General features: G+C 44.5%; 1 protein-coding gene across 4 annotated transcripts in view; it reads right to left on the reverse strand.

Annotated features, from left to right (window-relative positions):
• Positions 1 to 18,345, reverse strand: part of mtss1lb (MTSS I-BAR domain containing 2b) — a 99,256-nt gene extending 80,911 nt beyond the window's left edge. For all 4 annotated transcript variants that reach the window (XM_072671720.1, XM_072671718.1, XM_072671719.1 and 1 more), the window contains exons 1-3: positions 17,709 to 18,345; positions 3,291 to 3,352; positions 3,125 to 3,198 (exon numbers count right to left, since the gene is read on the reverse strand). In XM_072671720.1, coding sequence (XP_072527821.1) covers positions 3,125 to 3,198; positions 3,291 to 3,352; positions 17,709 to 17,777 — 205 coding nt within the window. In that variant the 5' untranslated portion in view covers positions 17,778 to 18,345. The remainder of the gene's footprint in view (positions 1 to 3,124; positions 3,199 to 3,290; positions 3,353 to 17,708) is intronic.
• Between the last annotated feature and the right edge of the window lie 6,194 nt (positions 18,346 to 24,539).

Raw genomic sequence — 24,539 nt, forward strand, 5'->3', positions numbered from 1 at the left:
GACTTTGTACAAAACATTGTTAAAGGTACTGTGCATAAGCCTTTCCTGACAAGTGATTTAAGTGGTTGGTGTGGTGCAACAGACAACACCAGTACCTGCCAGTGAGCTACCTCACCACATAGAAGACTAGGGTTCGATTCCCGGTCTGGGTGACTATGCTGCGCTACATCAATACAGAGTCCTTGGGCAAGACTCCTAACACTACATTCGCCCACCTCTGTAATACGAGTAACCTTGAAAGTTGCTCTGGATAGTAGCGTCAGCTAAATGCTGTAAATGTAAATGCCCTGTGGGGTCAGTGGGGTCAATGTCGGCGCACCCGAAACTTTGGTTGGTGTGACGCAACAGATAACCATTTTACCTGCCAGTGAGCTACCGCACCATGAGGGAGACCAGTGTTCAATTCCTGGTCTGGGTGTCTATGCTGTGCTACGCCAATGGGCAAGTTCTTGGGCAAGACTCCTAACACTACGCTGCCCACCTCTGTAATACGAGTATCCTTGTATGTCGCTCTGGATAAGAGCGTCAGCTAAATGCCATAAATGTAAATTTAAGGTCTACATAAACATTTATAAAGACTTTTTTTATAACAAATGAGACGAGTGAGACTCCTTGATGTCCAATGACCTTATCAGGCGTTCGAACAACTCAGGTGAAATGATGAAATGTTGAAATGAGTCTATATTAATGTTCATCCAGGTGTATGTTAACTGTCCTGAAAGGCTTATGTAGGTCTTGTGTAGGTTTATGAATGCTATCTTTTCAAGTGTCCCCGATTTAGACACTATCATGGTCCAAAGCGTCCATTAGCTGCTAGCAACATTAGCCTTGTATCTGCAGATTGATTAAAAAGACAAACTGTGCAAACTTGATAATTTGCAACACCATCACCTCAATGCGGCAGTCTTTCTTCTTTCCTTCCATCTGCAGACCCCTTACCCCCCCCAGCCCGTCTGCAGGGGAGGTAGGATGAACCCCTTGCTGCTTTAAGAGGCCATACAGGAAAGCTCCAAAACCCTGTCAGCTCATTAAAGTCTCCGAGCCTGTCTGCATCTCTTTCACACACTTCCTCAGCCTCACAAACATCCACAAACACACATACACTCATTCGGGACAGGATATGACCATAACCTGAGGCGGCCTAAAACGAGATGACAGAAAACGATTGAGAGAACCTCCCTACAAAGGCGAACCGGCAGACAATTACAGTCGTAATAACGGCAGTGGATTTTCAGTATCCTTTTACGTGTGTTCCTTACCACCAGCCCGCTTCCCTAAAGGATCTCGACTTGACAATGACTGGAGAGGCAATCCAAAAATAACCTCAACGCCCACCACCTCTATCCTCCTCCCGCTCGCTCTCCAGCTATGAACTGAAGCTTTGTTCCGCTTCATGCACTCTATCCATCTTTTTTTTTTCCCAAAGACAACCTCAGCCTTTTTGTCACTAGTAGCTAAATGAGCATAAGCCAAGTGTACCTCAAGGGCTGAATAAGTAGGGCTGCACTTTTTAATCAATGAATATAATTATCATGCCTGATAAAAATCTTCTGAAGGGGATGCCAAAGACAATTAGGGTGAAGTTAGTTTTTCCAAAAAATGCACTTTAAGGCAGCACTAATCTTATGTGACATTACTGCATAACGTTCCATGCAAAATCCACCAGATTCAAACGCATTCCTCGTGCCCTAGAGCAGAGCTCCTCAAATCTGGACCTTGAATCCAGTTTCCAGTAAAGGAGTTAAGGGAATGGTTAATGTCACTGATTGGCCACATAGTGTCACGCCTACCAAGGCTAAGGACTGTCTTAGGTCACAGAGTAATTCTTACCCTGCCTGGGGGGTTTTCCTGCCTTGCACCCATTGATTCCACATATGCCTGTGATGAACAGTTATTTCTACCCTGTCTAAGGGGGTATTCCTGCCTTGCACCCATTGATTCCACATAGGCCTGTGATGAACAGTTATTTCTACCCTGTCTGGGGGGTATTCCTGCCTTGCACCCATTGATTCCACATAGGCCTGTGATGAACAGTTATTCCTACCCTGTCTAAGGGGGTATTCCTGCCTTGCCCATTATAATTCTGGGAAGGCCTGTGATAAACAGTTATTCCTACCCTGTCTGGGGGGTATTCCTGCCTTGCCCATTATAATTCTGGGAAGGCCTGTGATGAACAGTTATTCCTACCCTATCTGGGGGTATTCTTGCCTTGCTCCTTGTAATTCCGTGTAGGGAAATTTTGCAAAACCATAATTTTAATACGCCAGTCACTCTTCTTTCCCTCCATCTGCATTCCCCTTAACCCCTGCCTACCCGGAGGTAAGATGAACTCCTGTGATTTCTACTGTACTTTACCATTAGACAGGAACACCAGGCTGTTCCGTTGATTCCAGGTAGGAATGGGTACCCTGTCCTGTAGGAATCACTGGGCACAAGGCAGGAATAGTCCCTGGACAGGATTCCAATCCATCATAGGGTGCTACACACACACACACACACACACACACACACACACAACCTAGCATCTAGCGCATTTAGCACAGCCAAGGGACCTACCATGACGATGTTTTTTGGAGGTGGGAGGAAACACAATTCCTCACATACAGAAACCAGAGCAAGGATTGAACCCCCTCATGCTATGCATGACACTCATGCTACCTGCTGCACCACCGTGCTACCAGACCATATCATAAAAAATCCCAAATTTCCTTAATTTGAAATGAAAAGATGTGATGTCAAGAATTTACATACTGTGTCTCAAGCTCATTTACATACTGCAGTAACAAAAACAGCATGTTTAACTCAAAGGGATAAACAGAGAACTGGAACGTTGTAATGGGACAATAAATTGCATCCCACGTAAATATATAGTGATCAGGAAAAATATTTTTTGGGAGTGGGAATGGAACAAATAACAACTTTTAAGGAACCACTATTAAAAAGTCCACCTAATGTGAAGCATCCAAGTACAGAACCTTTATTTTTAAGGCTGCTTACTGGTCCATCCAACACAGTGCTTTCAAAAGTCCCTCAGTCTGGAAAGCCAAACCATGACCTCCTCTCCAGCATGATCCCGATTCTCACATACACACGCATACACACACACACACACAACCCATCCTACCTCGTGTGTTGGTTGCCATGTCTGCCACCTTTTGAAAGGCATCCAGGAAGGCCACTGCTGCTAGCACTGTGGTTCTGAAATAAATACAGAAGTTATGACATTAGCTTTTCTTAATCCACAGTCCTAAACCCCTAATTTGTGCCCTCGCAATGACAGGTGGTCTCACCGGAGCTGGGCGTGCAGCTTGGTAGCCTTGGCACTGAAGTCCTCCCAGACAGGATATGAACACTGCAACAGAACAAAGGCATGCATTAGACCAGACAGACACACAGAGTGTGGACCAGCTTTTGTTATGTGGTGTTGATACAAGCTGGAATAACACTGTTACAATATGTTATAACACTGTTATAACACTGGCATAATGTTATAACATCTTTTAGAACAGAAAGAGGCTAGAAGGTCAATGCTCTGACACTGGCAGTTGAGTATCAGGCATAGTCATGCTAGATGTATGCAGTGTGTAAAGGGTGTGTGTGTGTGTGTGTATGTCAGTATCAGGAAGGAGGGGTGAGTTGCCCTGCAGCAGGAAGAGGGGTGTCGTCCCACAATAAGAGGACAAGCCGCATACAAGGCTCTCTGCCTTGTTACCACGGAAACAGAGAGGGCACACCAGTTTCTGTGATGTCTGCTTAAAAAAAGAGCAGCAGTGGCTCGACCCAACATCGCCATCAGTAAAATAGGATATCAAAGCCTGAGCGCGATCACAGGGACACCCAACCTAGTGATTAGCATCTTGTGTTGATTACCGTCTTATTCGAGACAATGGCGCTCCGTAATGGCCTCAGTAATTACAGCTAATTATTGTAGAGCAGAATACTCTATGTCCACTACAGCTGTGCCGATACCACGATTAATCGCTGAATCAGAATTCTGGTTTGCTGTTTTTTTCACAATGTGGGATCATCAAGACCGACATACCATTGTACCCATCTCTGTGTTACCAAAATATAAATCCTAAAAATATGTTTAACCCTCCTCCTCATTTTTTGCTACTTTAAATAACAAGACTTTTTGAGATATCTACGTCCCGATCTGATCCAGGTTCGAGATCAGTGCCAATCCAGTTGTATTTTGATGGATAAAATGTCTGCAATTTTCAGCCCAGTCCAAACTTAGAAATATTTATAATCCTGATAATAATGTCTGACGAGTGTCATATTGTCAGCTAGTCAACTATCCAGCCAACATGCCCATGTGGGCCCCACCTGGGTTAAATATGAGTTGCCAATTGGGCCCCCTTTGGGCAGTCCATTTAGGGCCCACAAAAGTTGGGTGGTTTTTGGCTTTCTATTGGCACCAAGTGTCACTGATGGGGCCAATCTGGGTTGCAAGTGGGGCCCATGTGGGCAATCATAGACTTGCCACACATCATATAGTGTTCCCTTATATGGGCAAATGATGAGCACACAAGTGGGCTACATGTAAGGCCTTTGTGGGTCCACATGGGATAGCGATATTTAAGATACCTGGACAAACCAGGTTTCACTAATGGGACTAAGATGGGCTACAAGTGGGGCAACATCTTCAACTGGCTTCACATAGGCCCGTAATAGTATCCTCTCATACAGACAAATGATCAGGGAAGGATGGGCTACAAGTGGCATTCTTATGAGTAAGATAGGAATTTCCACATGGGCCTACATGGCTCGGTATGTGCATCATAACATCCTCAGATAAACGCCACTGACGTTGACTTTACCCTGTCAATTCTAGGGCATTGCTCCTTTTAATACACCAATTGAAAACAACACATTTTACATTGTGTGAATACTTCATGCTGACTGGACCAATAGACTTACTAGTTACCTGACAAGTTGCTACATTATACAGAGCCCCGCCCATGGCTGTCTTGGCTCCTGTGCCTGCATACCTGTAAGTGTGCTTGGCCATGGTCCTCTTTGTTAGCGATGCTAGTGTGCAGGCTTAGGCAAGCTTTAAGTGCAGCAGATCAGACGGCTGCGTAGCGAGGGGTGAAATTAGCCTCACTTGAGAGCACAGCTGGAGGTCAGGATTCAGCTCAACACTCCTCACACTATCGCCACTACACAAACACACCGCCCCCCCCCACACACACACGCACACACACACTGCCTCGCCTCACCACCCAAACACTGCTACACCCCCCTCCTGACTTGCCACCGCAACCCTCACCCCAATACCGCATCCCTTCAGCCTTTAGCACTTCATTGGGCTTGGTGGGGAGGGGGGCAAAGACACAGTGGGTACATAAAGGGAATGATTTCGATTTAAAATGAAAAGGTCTGACTCAGGGGGAAGGGAGACAAGCTGCAAAAGGGTATGAAATAGGACGAGAAGGGAATGATAAAGAACAATAGAGAAGACAGTAAACCAGCGTAGGACAGAGAGGGCACAGGAGAGTCACTGGTGAAAGCAGTGAAAAAAATAATCCTCTTGAGGCTTTCAAAGGAAATGAATGTTGCTGATTTAAGGTATTGCCTCACGGTCCATGTTCCTGAAGGGTAACTATCGGATCTATATAAATGTCAGCCTTGGGAGACAAAAGAGTATGGAATTGGAAGAGAAGGAGCCGGCAAAGGGCAATAGGATAGACCCAGCAATGCTGCTGTGCCTGATCCCAACATGCCCCTACCATGGTGTCCATGCTGTGCCGAGAATGGACCACCACCTAACACCAACAGATGACATACAATCAGTAATTATAAACCTGCAAATGTTCCTATATAGAAGGTATATCTGACAAAATGAACAATGGCTAACTGGCAACTCCTCCAAACCAGCAGAGGGTACAGGGGAGTGCAGGGGCACTGTTGGCAGGCTCAAAGTAACAAAAACCCTTAAATTAAATGAATGCTGTTGATCTAAGACACTGGTCCTGGAGAAACCTCTACCCAGCACATTTTTCAGATGGACGCTGTTTTTCTGGTCCAACTAATCAGTGGATTAAAAAGCCCTTCCTGAATGGGTGTGGTAACGCATCCATCCATCCATCTTCTCATTCCCTTCTTCCTGTAGGGTTTTTGGTGGGTCCAGATACTACCAGGAATACCCTCTGGACACTGTGCCCATACCAGAGTACCACACACACAGCCCCGCTGGCTAATTCCCTTACTATGTGTGCTTTGGTAGACCAACACGGAACCACCCACAACCTCATCTGCTGCGCCAGTGTGCCACCAAAATTGTGGTAAAGCAGGGCATGGGGTACTCCAGGACCAGGGGTGGGAACATGTAATTTTAGGTATGGCTTGAGACTCTAGATCAGCTCTAGATAGATGGCACTAGGACACACCGAACCAAGGGTGGGCAACGTGAGCCAATGTCCAGCACAGTTTGCTGATTACCCAGCTGTAGCAGACCTACTAAACCAATCAGCAATTAACAGGTGAGTTGAATCAGGTGTGCTTAAGCAGGAACTGTGCAGGAATCCAGCCCTCCAGGACCAGAATTGCCCATCTAATGCTTCGAACCAACATACTGAATCAGTACTGGCACTGTTGATGTAAATTTAGAGAGAGAAAAAGCCCACAAAAAAAATGTACCCCAGATGTTGAGTTTATGTGTCCCGGGATGGGAGGTGTAAAATGTGAAGACAGAGGAACAATAGACAGTAAACCTGCCCAGGACAGAGAGGGTACAATGGAGAGTCACTGGTGACAGCAGCAAAGCAAAGAATGCTCGGGCAGGGAGACTGCGGGCATCTCCCGTTTGATCCACTGTCTCATTCGGCCTGTTTGATGTCTGCTAATTCGCTCTGAAACCGGAGCGTGATATTCCCAGTGGAACCCCCCCCTGCACTGTTTGAAGTGCTCTAATCTGGGGTGCAGGCCTGAGGTCCGTCGTACTAAGGGGGGCTTGTGGGGGAGAGATAAGGAGGGAGAGAAAGAGAGAGGCATGACCCCCCTCCTCTATCCCAGGACATCCTCTCGCACCTCATTAGCATATTCGCTCAGCTAATCCAATAGGAGAGCCGGGCAATCCCAATTATGCAAAGACCATCGACCGGCTCGTTTTCACCCCCCCCCCCCCACACACACACACACACACACCCCTCGCGATTTCCTGTCTTCCTCTTGCCATTTTTTCCTCTCTTTTTCTTTCCTGACTCACCAAGTGATCCACAAACAATTGGATAAGTACCTGCCTCCGCTGCACACTCTCCGCAGCGAGGGATGCTCAGATGCCGGGTAAGGAAGCAGGCTATTTTCTGTTTAGTCTAACCAAGCAGAAGAAAGGCATTAAAGGTGCATTTTAATCAGGGCAAGGAAACAACCAGAAGGCTGGCATATGATAAAAGGACAAAGGCATCCTGTTCCATAGTGGAGTATGCCAGGATCACAATAAGCCTGAGACTTGGGACACTACAATGATCCTGAGGAGGATTACCATTGAACTGAATTAAACGGATCCATAGAAACAGGCACATAGTAGGTCAATCTGCTGCTTGATCAATGCTACTATTGATCAGCCGTAGGACAGCACAGTATACACTCCATTGTTTGTGTGTGGTGCATCCCGAAGCATTTCCAGCTCAAGCTAAATAAAAAATATATATGCAGAAGGGTAAGTATCTGATCTGGATGAATGTCAGTCTTATGTCAACTTTGCTTTTATATCCCACTATGAATAGCCTCTCTTTTAGTGGCATTCCCCTCTCAGTGTTATTGCTTTCCATTCGTCTCCGGCTCCAATTGTCCATAACAGTCTGTACCATCAGAAAAGACTGATTTTACAATCGCCCATCTTTCCGAACAAAGAGCTTCTCTTCGCTAACTTCTGCGCTAATGAAAAGCCATTGAGCAGACACTGCCTGCGAGCTTAAAAGAACAAATTCTGTCAGTGCTCAAATGAATCACTTTCATTTCTGCAACTAAAATGAATAGCTCACTATACAGCTTCATTTCTCCTTTCTTCCCTATTGATTGCAGTGGGGATCCAGGGAGACAAAAGTGGAACCGCATTAGCCTAATTCCATCCCTACAACTGAACCAGATCAGGCACTGGAACAAAGACGCCAATGAGGAAAAACAAAAGGGGGGTACTGGCACTGTAATCTATACGTTTAATGTGTATTATACACAGCTATGTATCGCCGCTGGCCCGTAAAAAAAAAAACCTTGTATCTCTACAATGCCAATGCTCTTCAAGTCACTTCGGAGCATTTCTATTGGTCCATTCAGCTTGAACGTTTTAATGGAATGTAAAGGAACAACATATTGCATTTATAAAGTTCTGCGCTTAGATATTTATAACAGTGATATATACTAACTGGTAGCATATCTTCCCTAAACTATGTGGCTGTATAATCTATGGAAACATAAAGATCAGCCAGGGTTGGACCAGTTTTGGCCGATGTTCAGAATTACAGTACTAAGATAAGATCAGGGGTTAAATAAACTGGATTGGGGTCCAGTATATTTAACATTTAACACCAGTACACCACTAAACATACCACTTCTGACCATGTTAAGGCCAGCACTATCACCAATGCAGCAACTAAAGCTATGCTGTCGACCTCAAGGTCCTCCATGATTTGCTACACTCAATATTTCCCATGCACATACCTTTATGCGCATGTCTTGTTACGTAATATCTTTCCCACAATTTATAGATGGACCCTTAGCTTGGCGTGAAAACCTGCAGGTGTTGGTGGTGATGAAATATACAGACAAAGCTCTGCAGATCCTGCAGCTGTTTTCCCTCCTGAAATCTTTCCCAGCCACAGATTCTTAAACCGACAGGCGAAATGACATAGCAGTATTTGTAACTCCACAAACAGAAGCTCTTCTGGGACGGCGTTAGCTCGCAGACAAAAGGCGCTACAGCACGTGGCCTGAAAACAGTACACTAGCAGTGCTGCTAACAGTGCATCCAGTGTGCATTAGGTTACTTAAACACTGCGTTTGGCAAATCACCACAATCAAATTACATTAGCAGACAGGCAGTAAGTTGTTGTCAGATGAAACAGAGAAATTGTATGCTGCATAATTTATGAGCTGGAGAGCGCAGCAATTTCGCTGCGCTAATGAAAAGCAATGATAACGCTGATGCCTTTTGGCCACGGGGCTCTGATGAATCGTCAGCCTCTGCTGAAATCCTTGACACAAACAGATGAATATGTTTATTTCTTTCCTTTTTATCCCGCATCCTTGACTAACAGCGAGCTTCGGCCTTTTGTCCCAGAGACCTCGATGTGTCCTGATAAGGATGTTGTCTCTTGGACTTGACGTTACGGCATGCAGACGTTACACAACAGACAAACACTGAGAAGAACATCTTGTTTTTTGGGTTCTTGTGTTCACAACCCCCTCCTCCATCACTGACAAACGGACAGAAGGTTGAACATTGGAACGGCTCAACTGAAGGTTCCAGGAGAGATGGGCTGATTGGCTGAGCCACTTCCGCTGGGCTGTGCAGAGTCTATGCTGATTGGCTCTTTGCTTTTGTGGGCTGAGGATGAAAATAGGCAGTTTGGCGGACTCCCAGACTGCATGACCTACTCATAGGTGTGAATGAGTGATGTCCAGCTTTTTTTTTACCACTGCAGCCTGCCTGCAGTCATGCTCTAATGAATAATGGAAACTCACTTACCATGAGAAACGCTACCTCTCTCCCCCTCTCTGTCTCTCTCTCTTTCTAATAAATGTCTTTAATCTTATAAGATGCTAAATGCCTTTACTGGCGTTCCCCTCTCATTTGTTTGTCTTTGAAACGGTCCACTCTGTGGTCACCAAAATGGGCTGATTCCTCTTAGACAAGCCCACCCTCAAAAGCCTTTCAACACCTAACACCAAACACAACAACCACTTCAGACTTCAGGAGAATATGGTGGTGTTGACACTTTTAGTCAGTTTTCTGAGACGAACATGAACATCACTCGACTGCTAGTAAACGACAACAGGTTCCTATGCAATCCAGGCCTCGTGAACATTGCTTTTCCTATGCCAGTGTCCACAGAAGGGTATTTTGAACTTTGCGAGCGAGGAAGCTAAAGCAAGGAAAGCGATAGAGTGTCCATGCCAGGCTAAAAGCTACTCTTTTCTCTGGTACTATCTCTCCCTCAGAAACTAGCTATACATCTGATGAGAAACTCAAAAGCGCTATACAGCGCAAGGACAGCAAACCCTGGGAAGTGAGAAGTGGTCTTGTTACAGTGTTAAAGACAAAGCTATGCTATGCTATGTGGCTCCTGTGAGCTGCCGCAGTGTCGTAAACCAGCCAATAAAAATAGAGCTCATCAATTTATTCAGGTGCCCATCGTTTAAGGAAATTCAGCGTGTTTCATTAGGAGGTATAATAACAGGGTGGTAAATAGGCTTGTAAAACTGCATCTAAGCATTTTTCACCCCAACCAAGTCACATACCTACTATTTATACATCAAACAAAGATACTGAGTAAATGCATTTTATGGCGTCTTTATTTGTGGACATTTCCTACTTCTTTTAAGTCATTTTATCAAGGGAAATTGGTTAAATATATTGCCAATTAAATATGTTTTTGTTACAAAATAGAAAGTATTACATATATCCACTAGATTTAAGATTATTTCACTTGCCAAAATACCATTTTTGCAGTGCATTGGCTTGTTGGTTGCTCAGAGCTAAACAATGGCAGCACTATAAAGGGGGCAAAAGGAGAGGAAAAGGCTTTGTCGTTGATGACAGTGCTTTGATTAACTATCTGTTAATCAAATTATATTCAACAGATGAATCGGTTATTGTAAAAATAATTTGCTACAGCTCCATTGCATAATATAACCCTTGGCAAAGGATCTGGAAAAAATGGAAAGCTGGAATACACACACTTCGATCCGCCATATTTCACCCCCCTACTACACAGAGCGATCACTCTTCAGCAGCTTTCCCTCGAGTCAGCAGACGTAAAAGACGAGATGGGTTTGACAGGTCCAACAAAGCCTCAGCCGAGCTGGCACACTTCCAGAGAGGGCTCCACCGGCCAAAACGGGCCAATTCATCTTTAACCGGCCTAACGAAGGCTGCGAGAAACACGTGCTCATGCAGATACGGCAAACCTCACGCGAATGCAGCGGCAGCCCCCCGACGACTAAATAAATAAATAAATGAGAGAACACGAAGAGCGGCCTCACGAGGATCCTCAGCCTCGCTGGTGGGGCGAAAAAGGAGTGGAACTGAGAGGGGGAACACGTGCTCTCGTTCACACGCTCTCTAGCCCTGCGAATAACACTGTTTGTGTGGATGCTGTCCACTCAGTAAGCCCCTTGGACAACTCGGGTTACAGCAGAGCCAATGCTGAGGCTATAGATGAGGGTCTGAAAATGTGCTGTCGGTGGTAAAGGATGTTAAAGCTAAGATGTAGTGCTGATTAGCCCAAGGCAGACTGGGATTGAACAATGGTATAGAACTCACTGGGGGTGGGCAATGTCTGATTTTTATCGTGACACATTTCATCAGAGCACACTGTCTGGCTCTAACTGAAATGGATCCATATTTGTGCTGTAGAGCTCTGGTGGGAACATCGCCCACTTTTCTCTCACTGTTCGTAAAATGGAAATACAAAGTGATTGTGAGGGCACTACCATCTCCCACAGTCCACTCGTGACTTCTGGTGTACCCAGTAGGCGACTACAGCAGCTAAACGTAGAGCAAAGTGCGTAGACGTTGTGGACAAACCAGCAGCAGCTCTGTACAGTTTAAAGTTAATAAATGAATGGATGCATGGATGGATTTTTTAAAATCTGGCGATTCCTAAAATGCTCTCTTAGTACGTAATTCCCTAAATAGGCCCCTAACCCTTAAACAGCCATCGTAACTGCACGGTAGATCTTTGTTTGTGATCAAATTGCTGTAATAAAAACTGGACAGGGAGCACTGATTGAAATCCCAGGTCATGCTGCTTGCCATTAGCAGCCAAGACAGCATATTTGGCCTACCCCTTAGGTGTTGGTTGATGGCATTTGCTCCCTACATAACTCCTAGTGTGATGTTAGTGAGCACAGGCATCTGTTAGCTGTTGTTTCGATGCTACAGAGCCACCTAGCAGCGCTGCATCAGCAGCAGGTCAAAAAGAAGCGATGGCTTCTTTTCATGTGTTGGAGAAGTACTAGTCTTCATAGTTGGCCTTTCAAATTGGGTAGAACTTTTGGGGAAAAAATAAATCAATCATAAATAAATTAAATAAATCATAAAAAAAAACCATCTTTGACAGTTTGACCTTATTCCCCTCATTGAATAGAACAGATCAAATGATCATAAATTTATATAATTGAAAACCAAGGAAAAAACACAATGCAGCATATTGCAGCTATTTACTTTTGTGAATTTCATGTTCTACACCCACTTATAATTCCTTTCTTGCTGAATGGCAGAAACGTGACAATAAAATATACCTCTATGTTACCCCAAAAAGCATGTGTGACCGCTCGGTTGAGTTGCCCAGTTAGGGTACACAGAATTTTAAGCTAACATTAGCTCAACATGTGTTGTATGTTTTACCTTCAGATTTACATCTCTTTAAAGCCACTTAATCTTACATAATAAGAATTGTACCGGCTATTTTTTCTGTCATATCCATCATAGCTGGTCCTCACAGAAGAACACTGGGTAGAACTGCATTAAATAGAGCAGCTATAAACATGACATTTTACTTGAACATGGATATGTGGCTATAATCAAAGGAACTGACAAATCTGTCCATGTTTTATTTAGCACAGTAAACTATTGTATTACAATGACTGTTCTGTAATACCTGTGAGCCCATGCCTAGAATTACCCTAACCGGGCAAGTCAACCGGCTGGTTGATGGTAGTAAATGCTGAAATTACAACAATCACTGGACTAAACATTAAACATCAGTCTTTTAATGGCTTTTTTTAATGTTCAATGTCCACTTCAACTTGTTTGCAGCGGTGATGAAAGTGCATTCACATATTGGGATGTTATATCATTGTTGTATTTACAATGTGTATATATATGTATGTATGTATGTATATAGTCAGAACAGCCAAATGTAGACTGAGGTCTAAACATAGACCTAAACTAAATCTTAGCACACATAAAGCCGAGCTACCTTTGTCTATGTTTGCGTGCCAAATGCCTCTCCTCTATACACTGGTATGCACAACCCAGCGTGAGGCCAGTAAATGTAAACAGTACTGATATATATGGCAAGTCCAGCTGGCAAACACATGACCACTTGCGCTTGCATCACTGGCCTCTATTCCAGGTCTCCCAGCATGTCCCCCTGCCTTTTCCCTCCACCACAGCTCTATGAATTAAGCACACAGGACATGCTGACAGCTGACCCAGCATATGACCCTTCTACCTAGACTTAAATCCAATCACTCTCCTCTGTAATCCAAGCCAGTGTTCAGCTTGTAGAATTACTACAATACCTTAAATCAAACAGACAGGCCTCACCAACACTCATCTGGTTTAACAGCGTTTAGTGTATGTGTGTGTCAATACTGACATAGAAAAGTTGGGCCTTAGTTAGGCCTTACTCGTAAAAATATGGGTTCTTTGAGCAATGGCAATGAACCATATTTGAAAAATGAGCCTGGACATGATCTAAACCTTACATACCAGCTTAAATGGTCTTCTTAGAAGCCTTACATTATGTGGATGCTCGTTCACACTCAGGTATAATTTACAAATCCATTGTAAATATCTTTTAGAGAACCGAAAGTGGCATCACAACCTTACGAAGCCAAAATTGCTTCTTCAATGGCATTCATTCATTTTAGCACCTTTATTTTTAGAGTGTTGGACCAATTGTTGGACCTAATAGAGATATTTAATCATTCTTCACTTACATCATATCCTTATTGACAACACAGATGATTAAGAGTGGATTGAGTCCAGGGCTGATTGATTTAATGGGGTTCCTACTGTATTCCTCCACCAGAACAAAGACAGCCCAGACATCATGCTCGTTGTCAGATACATACGAGAAGTGAGCAGGCGTGCCCTTAGGGTGCCAACCCCCAGCAACAAAGGAATACGGGCAGGGAGGCAGGGAATCGGAGAGCAAAGGAGACGGATCAAAAGCTCAATAAGCCATGCACACATACAGAGCCTGCATTTCACATATGCAACAAAAGAAGCAGTGGTGCTGGCGTCTGCATATCCAGAGAAACCAGATGTCTGATTATCCCATTTTCAGAGAAATCGCCAAGAAACTGCAGCATCCGGTAAGACGCTAAATAAAATCTCAGTGATTGTGAAGCAATCCCAGCACTGACGTAAAGAATGAGCAAAGCCACAATGAATAACCGACATTCTCTGGGTCCATCTGATCATAATAATCTCCCTCTTTGGCTTCAAAGAGTACTGAAATGTCACTACGCTTAGCTGTGAGAATTCACCCAGTATACCCACTAATGGCACTTTAATGACTGAGGAAATTTGGGAATACTCAGTTTGGCAATACTCAATACGCAGCATACAGAATCATTGTTATTTTACCATTGTTATCTTAACCATTTCAGGTCTCTGCTGCTTGTCCCACCACTGTAGGCTCTTTGGAGGTGCACCACAGAGGAACCAGCTTTCATTCATAAAATACTCTTCCAATGGATGTTTTTTTATGAACCTACTTCATGTAGATGAGATGTGTAAGGAACCTTTTTGAAGATTAAAGAACTTACACAGAAGACTTCTACTATCTTAATTAAAAGACTTGAGTCCACTCATTATGTTTGGGTGGGTTTCTAGACCAAAACCAGCTGTAATTTATTTTTCCATAACCATTTCCCAACCTCTCTCTATCCCTCATTATTAAACATTATGTATATATATATATATATATATATATATATATATATATATATATGGTCTCGGTTGGTTCTGATTGGCTGTCCTGTATTCTGCTTAATTCTAAAAGCAGTCTAGGCTGAAACTCTCCTTATAACTTCAATGTAAAGGGGTGTGGCTAAACTACTCAAGGCTTAGTAAGTGGAGTAATGTAAATGTCCCAGTTGTTGTGACATCATTAAGACATTTTATTTCAAATAGCTATAGGCCCCTTTATCTAGAATCTTACCTAGAACCATACATCCAAACCAAGGACAATTTAATAAACCTCAGTTCTGATTGGCTCTCCTGTATTGTGCTGCATTCTAAAACATTCTTTATAACTTCAATATAAAGGGCTTATATAATGTATAAACTTCAATATAATGTCATAATTCAAGCCCCATTCAAGTCTCCACTATTTAACTTGGTGCACAATTAAAGGTCCAACACACATCCAGATCAGTGACCAAGCCACCAAAGTAGGAGGCGCTCTGAGGCATTGCCAACACACTGAGAACCTGAACTGTAGCACATATGACTGGACTATTTTAACCACTGGCTTTGCTAATGCGCCCTGTGGCACTGTTTAAGTGGAACACCAGACTCATTTAGGCTGACCAACAGACAGGACTCGATTTCACTAACATGTTATTAAGGCTGCGCTTCCATCTACATAATGCTTTTGCACAGCCATTCGTAGAAGCTTAATTCAAGTTGACATCAGTTTTCATAAAGGCTCAATTCTGAGGGCATCTCACTGGCCTGCTGGAATAAGCATTTATAAACATTTACACAGCTTTACATGACTCATCATGAACACCTTATGCAGGTGTTGTGTAGCCTTATGACAAAAGCATCCTCTACCACGACCACCACCGTCGCTGCCAACCTATAGCCCACCCTGCACTCCTCGTCACGCAGAGCTGAATGTGGGGATTCATGTTTTGACCCACATTTTGCAATCTCCCGGTGCAGAGTGATCAGCATCAGCATGCAACCTGGAGAATCTGGGGCTAAATTATGAATGAGATGAATGTGTGTGTGTCTGTGTGTGATCTGGAGGAATGAGAGGGCTTGCATAGTCCTGCTTGACTAAATCAGACAGGAGGCGAGAGGCTACGTAGTTGAGAAACTGCTGGCATTGCATCATACAGCTGGCTAGGGTGGAAAAGGCCTAGAATGCTATTAGAAGGCTAGTAACAAGGGTTCTCATTATGTTGATGTGTGTTAATAGTCAGATTGGCTATTTGTCTTGTATTGTATTGTATAACATCAAAGCCAGGCTATACTGTCAGACAGTGCAGGGTGCAGCTAGACCACCAACACCACTTACTGTCCAGTAGGCATTCGAATGGCACAGCAGTGTCGGTTACACTGGCTATGAGTAGCTCATAACCCAACACCTTGTTCTGTTATGGTCAGTCTCGTTCTGCCGGCACATAAAAGAGAAGAACAAAGCATAGGCCAGCCTGACACATAGGTCACTGGTCACACCATGGCTGTCCAATCTCTTATGCACTGATTAGAATGGAGCGGCAGTCTTATATTACCAGTATAGTACCAGGACAAGGGAATACCCCCCAACCCAATTAGACATGGCTGTGCTGGTTAACATGGTCAAGATGGAACACCTAGGTCCATTGAGCTGGATGTATAAGATGTAGTGTGTCTACAACATGGGGAAGGACAATAACACAGCGGGCTGCCTAGCTGGACACCCCAATGACCGTCTTAGATTCAAAGCATCTGCCCTATCATGGGGTCTTCAATAAAAATGATCTATGGATTGCTTTCCAGGCTGCAGAAAAGGACACAGGACAGAGTGCACTGGGTAGGGTGCAGCTGGACCACCGCTGCCCATGACTGTCCAGAAGACATCAGAATAGCAGTGAGAGGCAGTGAGCCTCTAATCAAGGTCTTAAATCGCTTATAAATGAAAGGGCAGGGGTACCAGGAGGAGGGAAGACCACCCAATCCAGACTGTGCAGACAGATAAGGCAGGGCGCATAGCTGTTCATACCTCATACGACTATCCGGTATCCCATGTAGACATCAGAATAGCATGGCGGTGCTGGTATATTTAGTCAATGTGATCTAACACCTTCTCCCACATATGAAGGGACAATAACACAGCAGGCTGCATAGCTGGACACCCCATGGCTGTGTCCTACATCTGATGTGTCTGCTCTATCATGGGGTCTGAAATAATAATCATTAAAAAAATAAAAGATCCATGGATTGCTTTCCAGGCTACAGAAAAGGAAAAGAGCCTGGAATAAGACAGAGAGGTAAAAAGTGAGATAGTGGAAGACAGTGAGAGAGTGAATGGCAGAGAATGGCGTGCTTTGCATCTGCTTAATCAGCAGCAGACCGGCCACACGTCTGGCTCATTGTGTGCGTAAACATCCACTTGGTATTCCCTGTCTAAACGCCTCGCATGGGTTGCCCAAGGAGCCTTACATTGAGCCATACGTATTTGGCACATAGTGGAGGCTCTGTTAGAAGGCTGGCTGCCCTCAAATACCACAGCATGGCTCAGTGAATGGCATAGCAGCCCCGGTTACCATGCAATGGCAGCAGCAGCAGCAGCAGCAGCAGCAGCAAGCGCCTATGCGCATACTGAATGGAGCTGCATGGAAGGTGGTGGTGGTGGAGAAGGCACATCTATCTGCACGTAAAGCTTTGGGATTTGCATCGAGGGAAAGCACAAGAACCTCCACCTAAACCATATAGGCGTGCACTTTGGGAGGGGAGAATAGGCTCTGCATGTGCTCAGCTATGAGGGAAGCTTCTGCATGGAGGAAAAACGCACGGAGAACGCACCACCTACCTTCATGTCATTGACAATCGCCTGGAATAGTCCACCAAGCGCCCCGCACTCCTTCTCCACCGTCTCCATGTTTATAGGATCCAGCTTGGCTGACTGTGAGGGAGCCTTAACGGCTTAAGTAAGAGGAAAAGGGTGGAAGGGAAAAAATCAGCCCCCCTCTAGAACGATTTCCAGGATAGCAGCGCGCGCCGATGTCCCTCCCGTTAGGTAAAGAGGTGCGTGTGAACCCCCCCAAGAAGATGTCGAGATGGTTCAGTGGTCGGTAGAGCAAAAGGATGGAGCGGTGCAGTCACCCCAGTGCCCTGCGATCTGGGGCAACTATGGTGAAGGGGAAGAGGGGAGAGACAGAAAGAGAGAGAGAGAGAGAGAGAGAGAGAGAGAGAGAGAGAGAGAGAGTGGGTGAGTGAGATAGAGAGAGAGAGACTCTCTCTCTTCCCAGCTCCGGGTCTACTCCCCACGGGTGGAGGTCAGGCACGCTGAGAGCACCCCAGCAATCACGGTCATCTTCGGATAGGGAGGTGAGGAAGGAGCTGGAGGAGAGACGCTGGAAGAGAGTGTGAGTGTGTGTGTGTGTGTGTGTAGGTGTGGGGGTGCGAGTGTGTGAGGAGATGCCGCGAGCTCAGCTGCGGTGCAGACTCAGACTGACGGTGTTGTGTGTGTGTTAATTCCCCACCCGTATTCAAACAAGCCCCGCCTCCAGCCTGATGGGATTGGCTGCAATATAAATATAAATATCTGTTTATTTTTTAATTAAAATTATGTTTAATAACAATAACAATAAACACTGTTTTTTTTTTGTAAGAGCCTGTTTTGTTTACAACCCTTTATTTTATTTTATTTTTACAAAAATGAGATAATTACGCGAATTTGAATTGACTTAAATATAAATAATGAATAATTATTTGTTCATTAATAAATGATTATCATACGTTTATATGTTTGATGCTCTCTCGAGTTTGATTTGCAACGTTTTTTTCAAGTTGTAGTTTATTTCAACGCGATTAGCGCTGAGTGGGCGTCTCAGAAACTACGTTTCCCATAATGCAAAGCGAAACGCAACACTGCGCTTATTCGTTGATATTTCTAAGAATGGCTGTTTAAGGCTTGTGTTTTTGTCGGGCTGCTGTGTTTTCTCTTTCCTGCTAGTGAGAATAATAATGTTAAAAATAATAATAATAATAATAATAACCTTCAATAAACGTTTAGTAGCTCCGACTAAGCAATCCACCAATCCCAGCGCGGTACACGGGACTTGCCGGAATGCAGGTGGAATAAAAACGTGGACGACTGAGGCAGTAATCTGATCCATGGGAATGGAAAGGGGGCAGGACAGATTTCTTGTCACATGAAGAGGGGGGAGGAAAAAAGAAGGGGGACACGACGAGACACACACACCCTAGTTTGTATTTCTCGCATTGTTGGACATTCCCATTGCCTTTTGTATGAGCATAGCTAAATGCTGCTGCACCCAACCTCACCCCAACCTCAGCCTCACGAACCAAGAGCAAATATTTGGCCACTTTGACATGGTTAAATAAAAGCTGCAGCTTTGCTTATGGGAACCACCCAGATGTCCCAATAATGTCACATGGCCTGTCATCAAGGCAGCATTCAGTCCCCACAAAGACTTAAATACACATACCCACATCAAAACAGATATGGAAGGAGAGACCTAGGAGGGGTCTAATAATGATATTGAAGAAAGACATGGGGTCATTGCAAATGTTTTGTAGCACCAGCCTCATAACTACGGTGAACCTGTTTTACCTGTATTTCTGTATACAGTCTAAACAGAAGCGGATTTATTTATGTATAAAGTGTAAACAGATAATGGCTCACGTCAATCAGTCACATTCATTTGGGTAAATAATTAAAAGCATATACATGATGATCAAATTTGGGCATGGCTTTATGAGTCACTCTCAGGAACGGGTGCCCCTCAGAGATAAGGAAAAAGTGACAAAGTGTTTTTTGTGCTAAAGTGGCTGATGCTTTTTAATGCTAGCAGAAGCTATTGTACAAATTATGCTTGAATGTGAGCTATTTATGTACTAGGTGATATGCCAGATCATTTTATGAGAAATTTTGTTAACTAAGATTTTAAATAGGAACATATTGAGCTTGACGAGCCATTTTTGTTTAATATATAGATTCTAGATATATAGAACCATACAGTCAAAAGATTTTGATGATGTCACTTCCTCAAAATAATCAAAGATCAAGCTATTATTTTTAGAGAGGGATAAATGACAGTGGTACATGGGTGCTGAGGGGCACCAGAAAATGCTGCAATGTTAATTTTAATGTTAATAAAATAATATATATATATATATATATATATATATATATATATATATATATATATATATATATATATATATATATATACAGTTTTTAAAACTTTTAATAGTCTACTCAAAAGGAAACACAAGCCTTTCATATTTATCATATGTCTTAGGGACTGAACTCCCTTAAACAGCCTATGTCCCACCGGCTTATAAACTGTTATTACAAATATCTATTACCAGAGAACAGCCCCAACAGTTTGTACAGACGTCTCTGCAGTTACTCTGAGAAATAAGCCTTTCTGCATTAAGGGACAATGGTGTTCTGTACTCTGCTATACTGCTACCCTCTTCATTCTTGCAAGCTCTCTTCACATTTTCTGTTATTTTCCATCATACACTGCAAGTCTAAAAAATATCCAGACACCTGCAATTACTGACCTGAGTGCATTGTGGGAAATGTAGTTTCCGAGACACTTTAAGGTGCACTATTGTTGACACAAGAGCTCAACTGTGCACACACAATGCTGCTCTGTTGTAGCCATTGGTCACTATGCCTAATGCTAAGTGTTAGCTAGAGGCCTATAAGGCCCACCAGCACTGAGCTGTGGAGCAGTGGAACTGCAGTCGCTGGAGTAATGGAGCTCCATCCAATACCTTTGGGATAGGCTGGAGTGGTGTTTGTGATCCGGAACTGATCGTCTAACATCAGTACCTGACCTCAGTAATGGTCTTGTGGCTGAAGGCAATCAGATCTTTACAGCAAAGCTCCAACAACTAGTGTAATCCCTTTTAGGACCAGTAGAGCCTGTTATGGCCCCCCACCCTCTTCATATTGATCACCAAGATGGATCTACAGACTCTACAGAATACCATATTTGATTCAAACCATTGGTTGTTGCTACATTTCTGTCACCGAAAGACAACGAGTCAAGTGCACAAGTGCAGTGAACATACACACACACACACACACACACTACTGATCAAACAAACACACAGTCAGCTTTGCTAACCAGTAGCAGCCTGCCGAGCCCAGGTTTCGAACCCACAACCCTGTCATCAATAGCCGGATGCTCTAACCACTGAGCCACCACTGTTTCCAGTCTGAAAAAATAATAATGGAAAAGATCCGGCCTGCATATTTCAGCGTTCCATAAGTTGGAATATTATGCACAGAGGAAGGGTAATGAAATGTCAATGAAATTGTGACTTGTGACAGAGACAGAGGTTGAGGAGGGCGAGGGAGAGTGGACAGTGAAGCTGTGGATCGCAGGAAGAGGGCAGAGGTCATACAAAGGGACACACTTCAGGGACAGAGGGACCTTCTTGAGCTGGATGTATATTAAAGCATCTTTGATGGACTTTCCCTTTGTGTTCATTCTCATTTTTGCTCTTTCCCTTTCACTCTCTCTCTCTCTCTTACGCTCTCTAGGGGACCCAATGCCAGGCTGTGCATTACTCAGCATGACGGAAGCTGCTGGCATCAGCATCCTGCCAGTCTCCACAGAGTGTTCCCACCATGCCCAGACCTGCCACTCATCCTGCTAACGCCTATCCAGTGCTTAAAGGAGCACTCCAGCATTTTCAACCAAATCTGGAACATGTGGCGTCAACAAGCAGCACTTAAACAACTACATGGAATACCCCAGCAACCATGTAGCTTACATACTGTAGCAACCTCATAGCAACGCCCTTGTTATGGCCTGGGGCACCATAGCAACCAGCAAACGACACTTTAGCAGCTAGCAAGCCAAACTCTGGCACCCGTTTGGAATACCATAGCAACACCCTAGCTATCACATGAAACACCCTATCAACCAGCAAAGAACACTAAAGCAGCCAACAAGCAGCCCTCAAGCAACCACATGGAATACCATAGAAACCAGATCGCAACACTCTAGCCCTCATCTAGAACACCCTATCAACCAGCAAACAGCACTCTAGAAAGCATCAGGCAGCACTCCAGCAACCACATGGAATACCATAGAAACCAGATCGCAACACTCTAGCCCTCATCTAGAACACCCTATCAACCAGCAAACAGCACTCTAGAAAGCATCAGGCAGCACTCCAGCAACCACATGGAATACCATAGCAACCACATAGCCTACATACTGTAGCAAACCCAAAGCAACAACCTAGTTATGGCCTGGATCACCATAGTAACCAGCAAACAACACTTTAGCAGCCAGCAAGCCAAACTCTGGCAACTGTTTGGAATACCATAGCAACACCCTAGCTATCACATGAAACACCCTATCAACCAGCAAACAGCACTCTAGAAAGCATCAGGCAGCACTCCAGCAACCACATGGAATACCATAGCAACCACATAGCCTACATACTGTAGCAAACCCAAAGCAACAACCTGGTTATGGCCTGGATCACCATAGCAACCAGCAAACAACACTTTAGCAGCCAGCAAGCCAAACTCTGGCAACTGTTTGGAATACCATAGCAACACCCTAGCTATCACATGAAACACCCTATCAACCAGCAAACAGCACTCTAGAAAGCATCAGGCAGCACTCCAGCAACCACATGGAATACCATAGCAACCACATAGCCTACATACTGTAGCAAACCCAAAGCAACAACCTGGTTATGGCCTGGATCACCATAGCAACCAGCAAACAACACTTTAGCAGCCAGCAAGCTGAACTCTGACAACCACATAGAATACCATAGCAACACCCTAGCTATCACATGAAACATTCTATCAACCAGCAAGCGACACACTGGCAAGCATCAGGCAGCACTCTAGCACCCACATGGAATACCATAGCAACCACGTAGCAACCACGTACCACCATTGCATCAACCCACATTAGAGGTTAAAAATGTGTCTGCCTTCTCCTTAAACATACCACTGTGGAGATACCAGGTTTTGTCTGGATGGTGTTGATATATCAGTTAAACCTCTTTTCTACCTTTTTCTGGAACTTGTTTGGCTGTAAGTGATGTGTTCTAGGTACCTTCCTCCTTCACACTCTGCCTTTCCTCTCTCTCCTCTACTCTACAAATGCCAATGCTGTCATAGCACCATGCTCTCCACCTCCCGCCTCACTGCTGTCTCATCCCCTCTGCTCCGCTTTCACCTTTTCCCCATTCATGTGCAGCAGATGGACAAGGGGGCCCAGATAGGACAGAGCGGGCTAAACTGATAACATATGGTCCACATTCTACCGAAGTCTCCCTGGATAACAGAGAGCAGAAATCACACCAGGGGTTCTGCAAGAGCATGGGGATACAGAGAGAGAGAGAGAGAGAGAGAGAGAGAGAGAGAGAGAGAGCTTGGATAAGGACATACACGACTACATGAGTGATGAGACAAGGGGAGGAGATTTGATCAGATATGTCTTTTTGTCCTTGTCCATCTGACTCAGCATTACAATACCAGGATATCGCCCTGTCGGAACGGCACCCCAGCTTGATTAGACTGCGGGGGGGAGCTGAGATGGGTGGAATGAACGTTTGGGACAATGTAGACCTCTAGAGGTGCTGTGATGCGATGTCTAATAAGATGCACATTAGTGTCCTAACACTGATTGATGCTGAAACGGGAACCATGCAGGATATACAGTGTGTGTGTATGACTGTGGACAGGCTGTTCTGTGCAGTGCTCTCCTTCCTGACTCCTCTTCCTCTTCTGAAGGACTCAGTTCATTCAGCCCACACAGCAGGTCAAGGGTCAACCCTGACTTTCAGCCTCAGCGCTATTGAACGCCATGTGACCCTCCATGTGTCACACTGCTATTTCCTCTGGGTGTATGTGTGTGTGAGGGGCTTGCCGGGCCTGTATTTCAGCCATTGACCTTAAGGGAAATGGGATACTGTCATCTAGAGACAGTTTAGGGTTTTTAAAGCAATGATCATTAAATCAATCAGTGATGGGAAACCAGTTTACAAAAATCACATTATCATACTTTCACATAGAAAATCAATGAGAACCTTTTACTTTATTTGATAGACCACCAATGTGGCTTCAGTTATGACAACATCCACAGGTTCTGCGGCCCATCCTTCCACTGTGAGAAGACAACGAAACGCTGTAGACTCAGATGTGTTTGGGATGATGTTACAGCGAACTTGCTCATGTGGGGCTCACATGGGTGGAACGTGGGCTAGGTGGGTTCCAGATGGGTTTGTACATATTGTGTTACTGGGACCCAGTTTGTGTACCCAAATAGGCCCCATCTTTACAGCCTACCTTAATCTGAAATGGGTCCCATCTTGGCCTCAATGTGGTGAATTACAACCCAGGTGCTTCCAGCGCCTCTTTTTCCGAACTGCAGTTGATGCAATGTCACCAGGCAACCAACGCGCCGTGTACCTGGCTCTGATGCATCGACCAGCATACGCCAGCATTGCAGTGGCTGGTACCCTGGAGAGAGCGATGCAGATTGTGCTCTCTTGGGGCTTCAGCTGCCAATGGCCAGCAGCATGACCAGGATTCGAACTAGCGATCCTCTGGTCATAGTGACAGCACCTTATTCCGCTGGAGCACTCTGGGCCCCTAAGGCAGCTTATATCTGCCCTATACTAT

Source organism: Salminus brasiliensis, chromosome 25 (assembly GCF_030463535.1).
Source record: "Salminus brasiliensis chromosome 25, fSalBra1.hap2, whole genome shotgun sequence".
Lineage (NCBI taxonomy): Eukaryota > Metazoa > Chordata > Actinopteri > Characiformes > Bryconidae > Salminus > Salminus brasiliensis.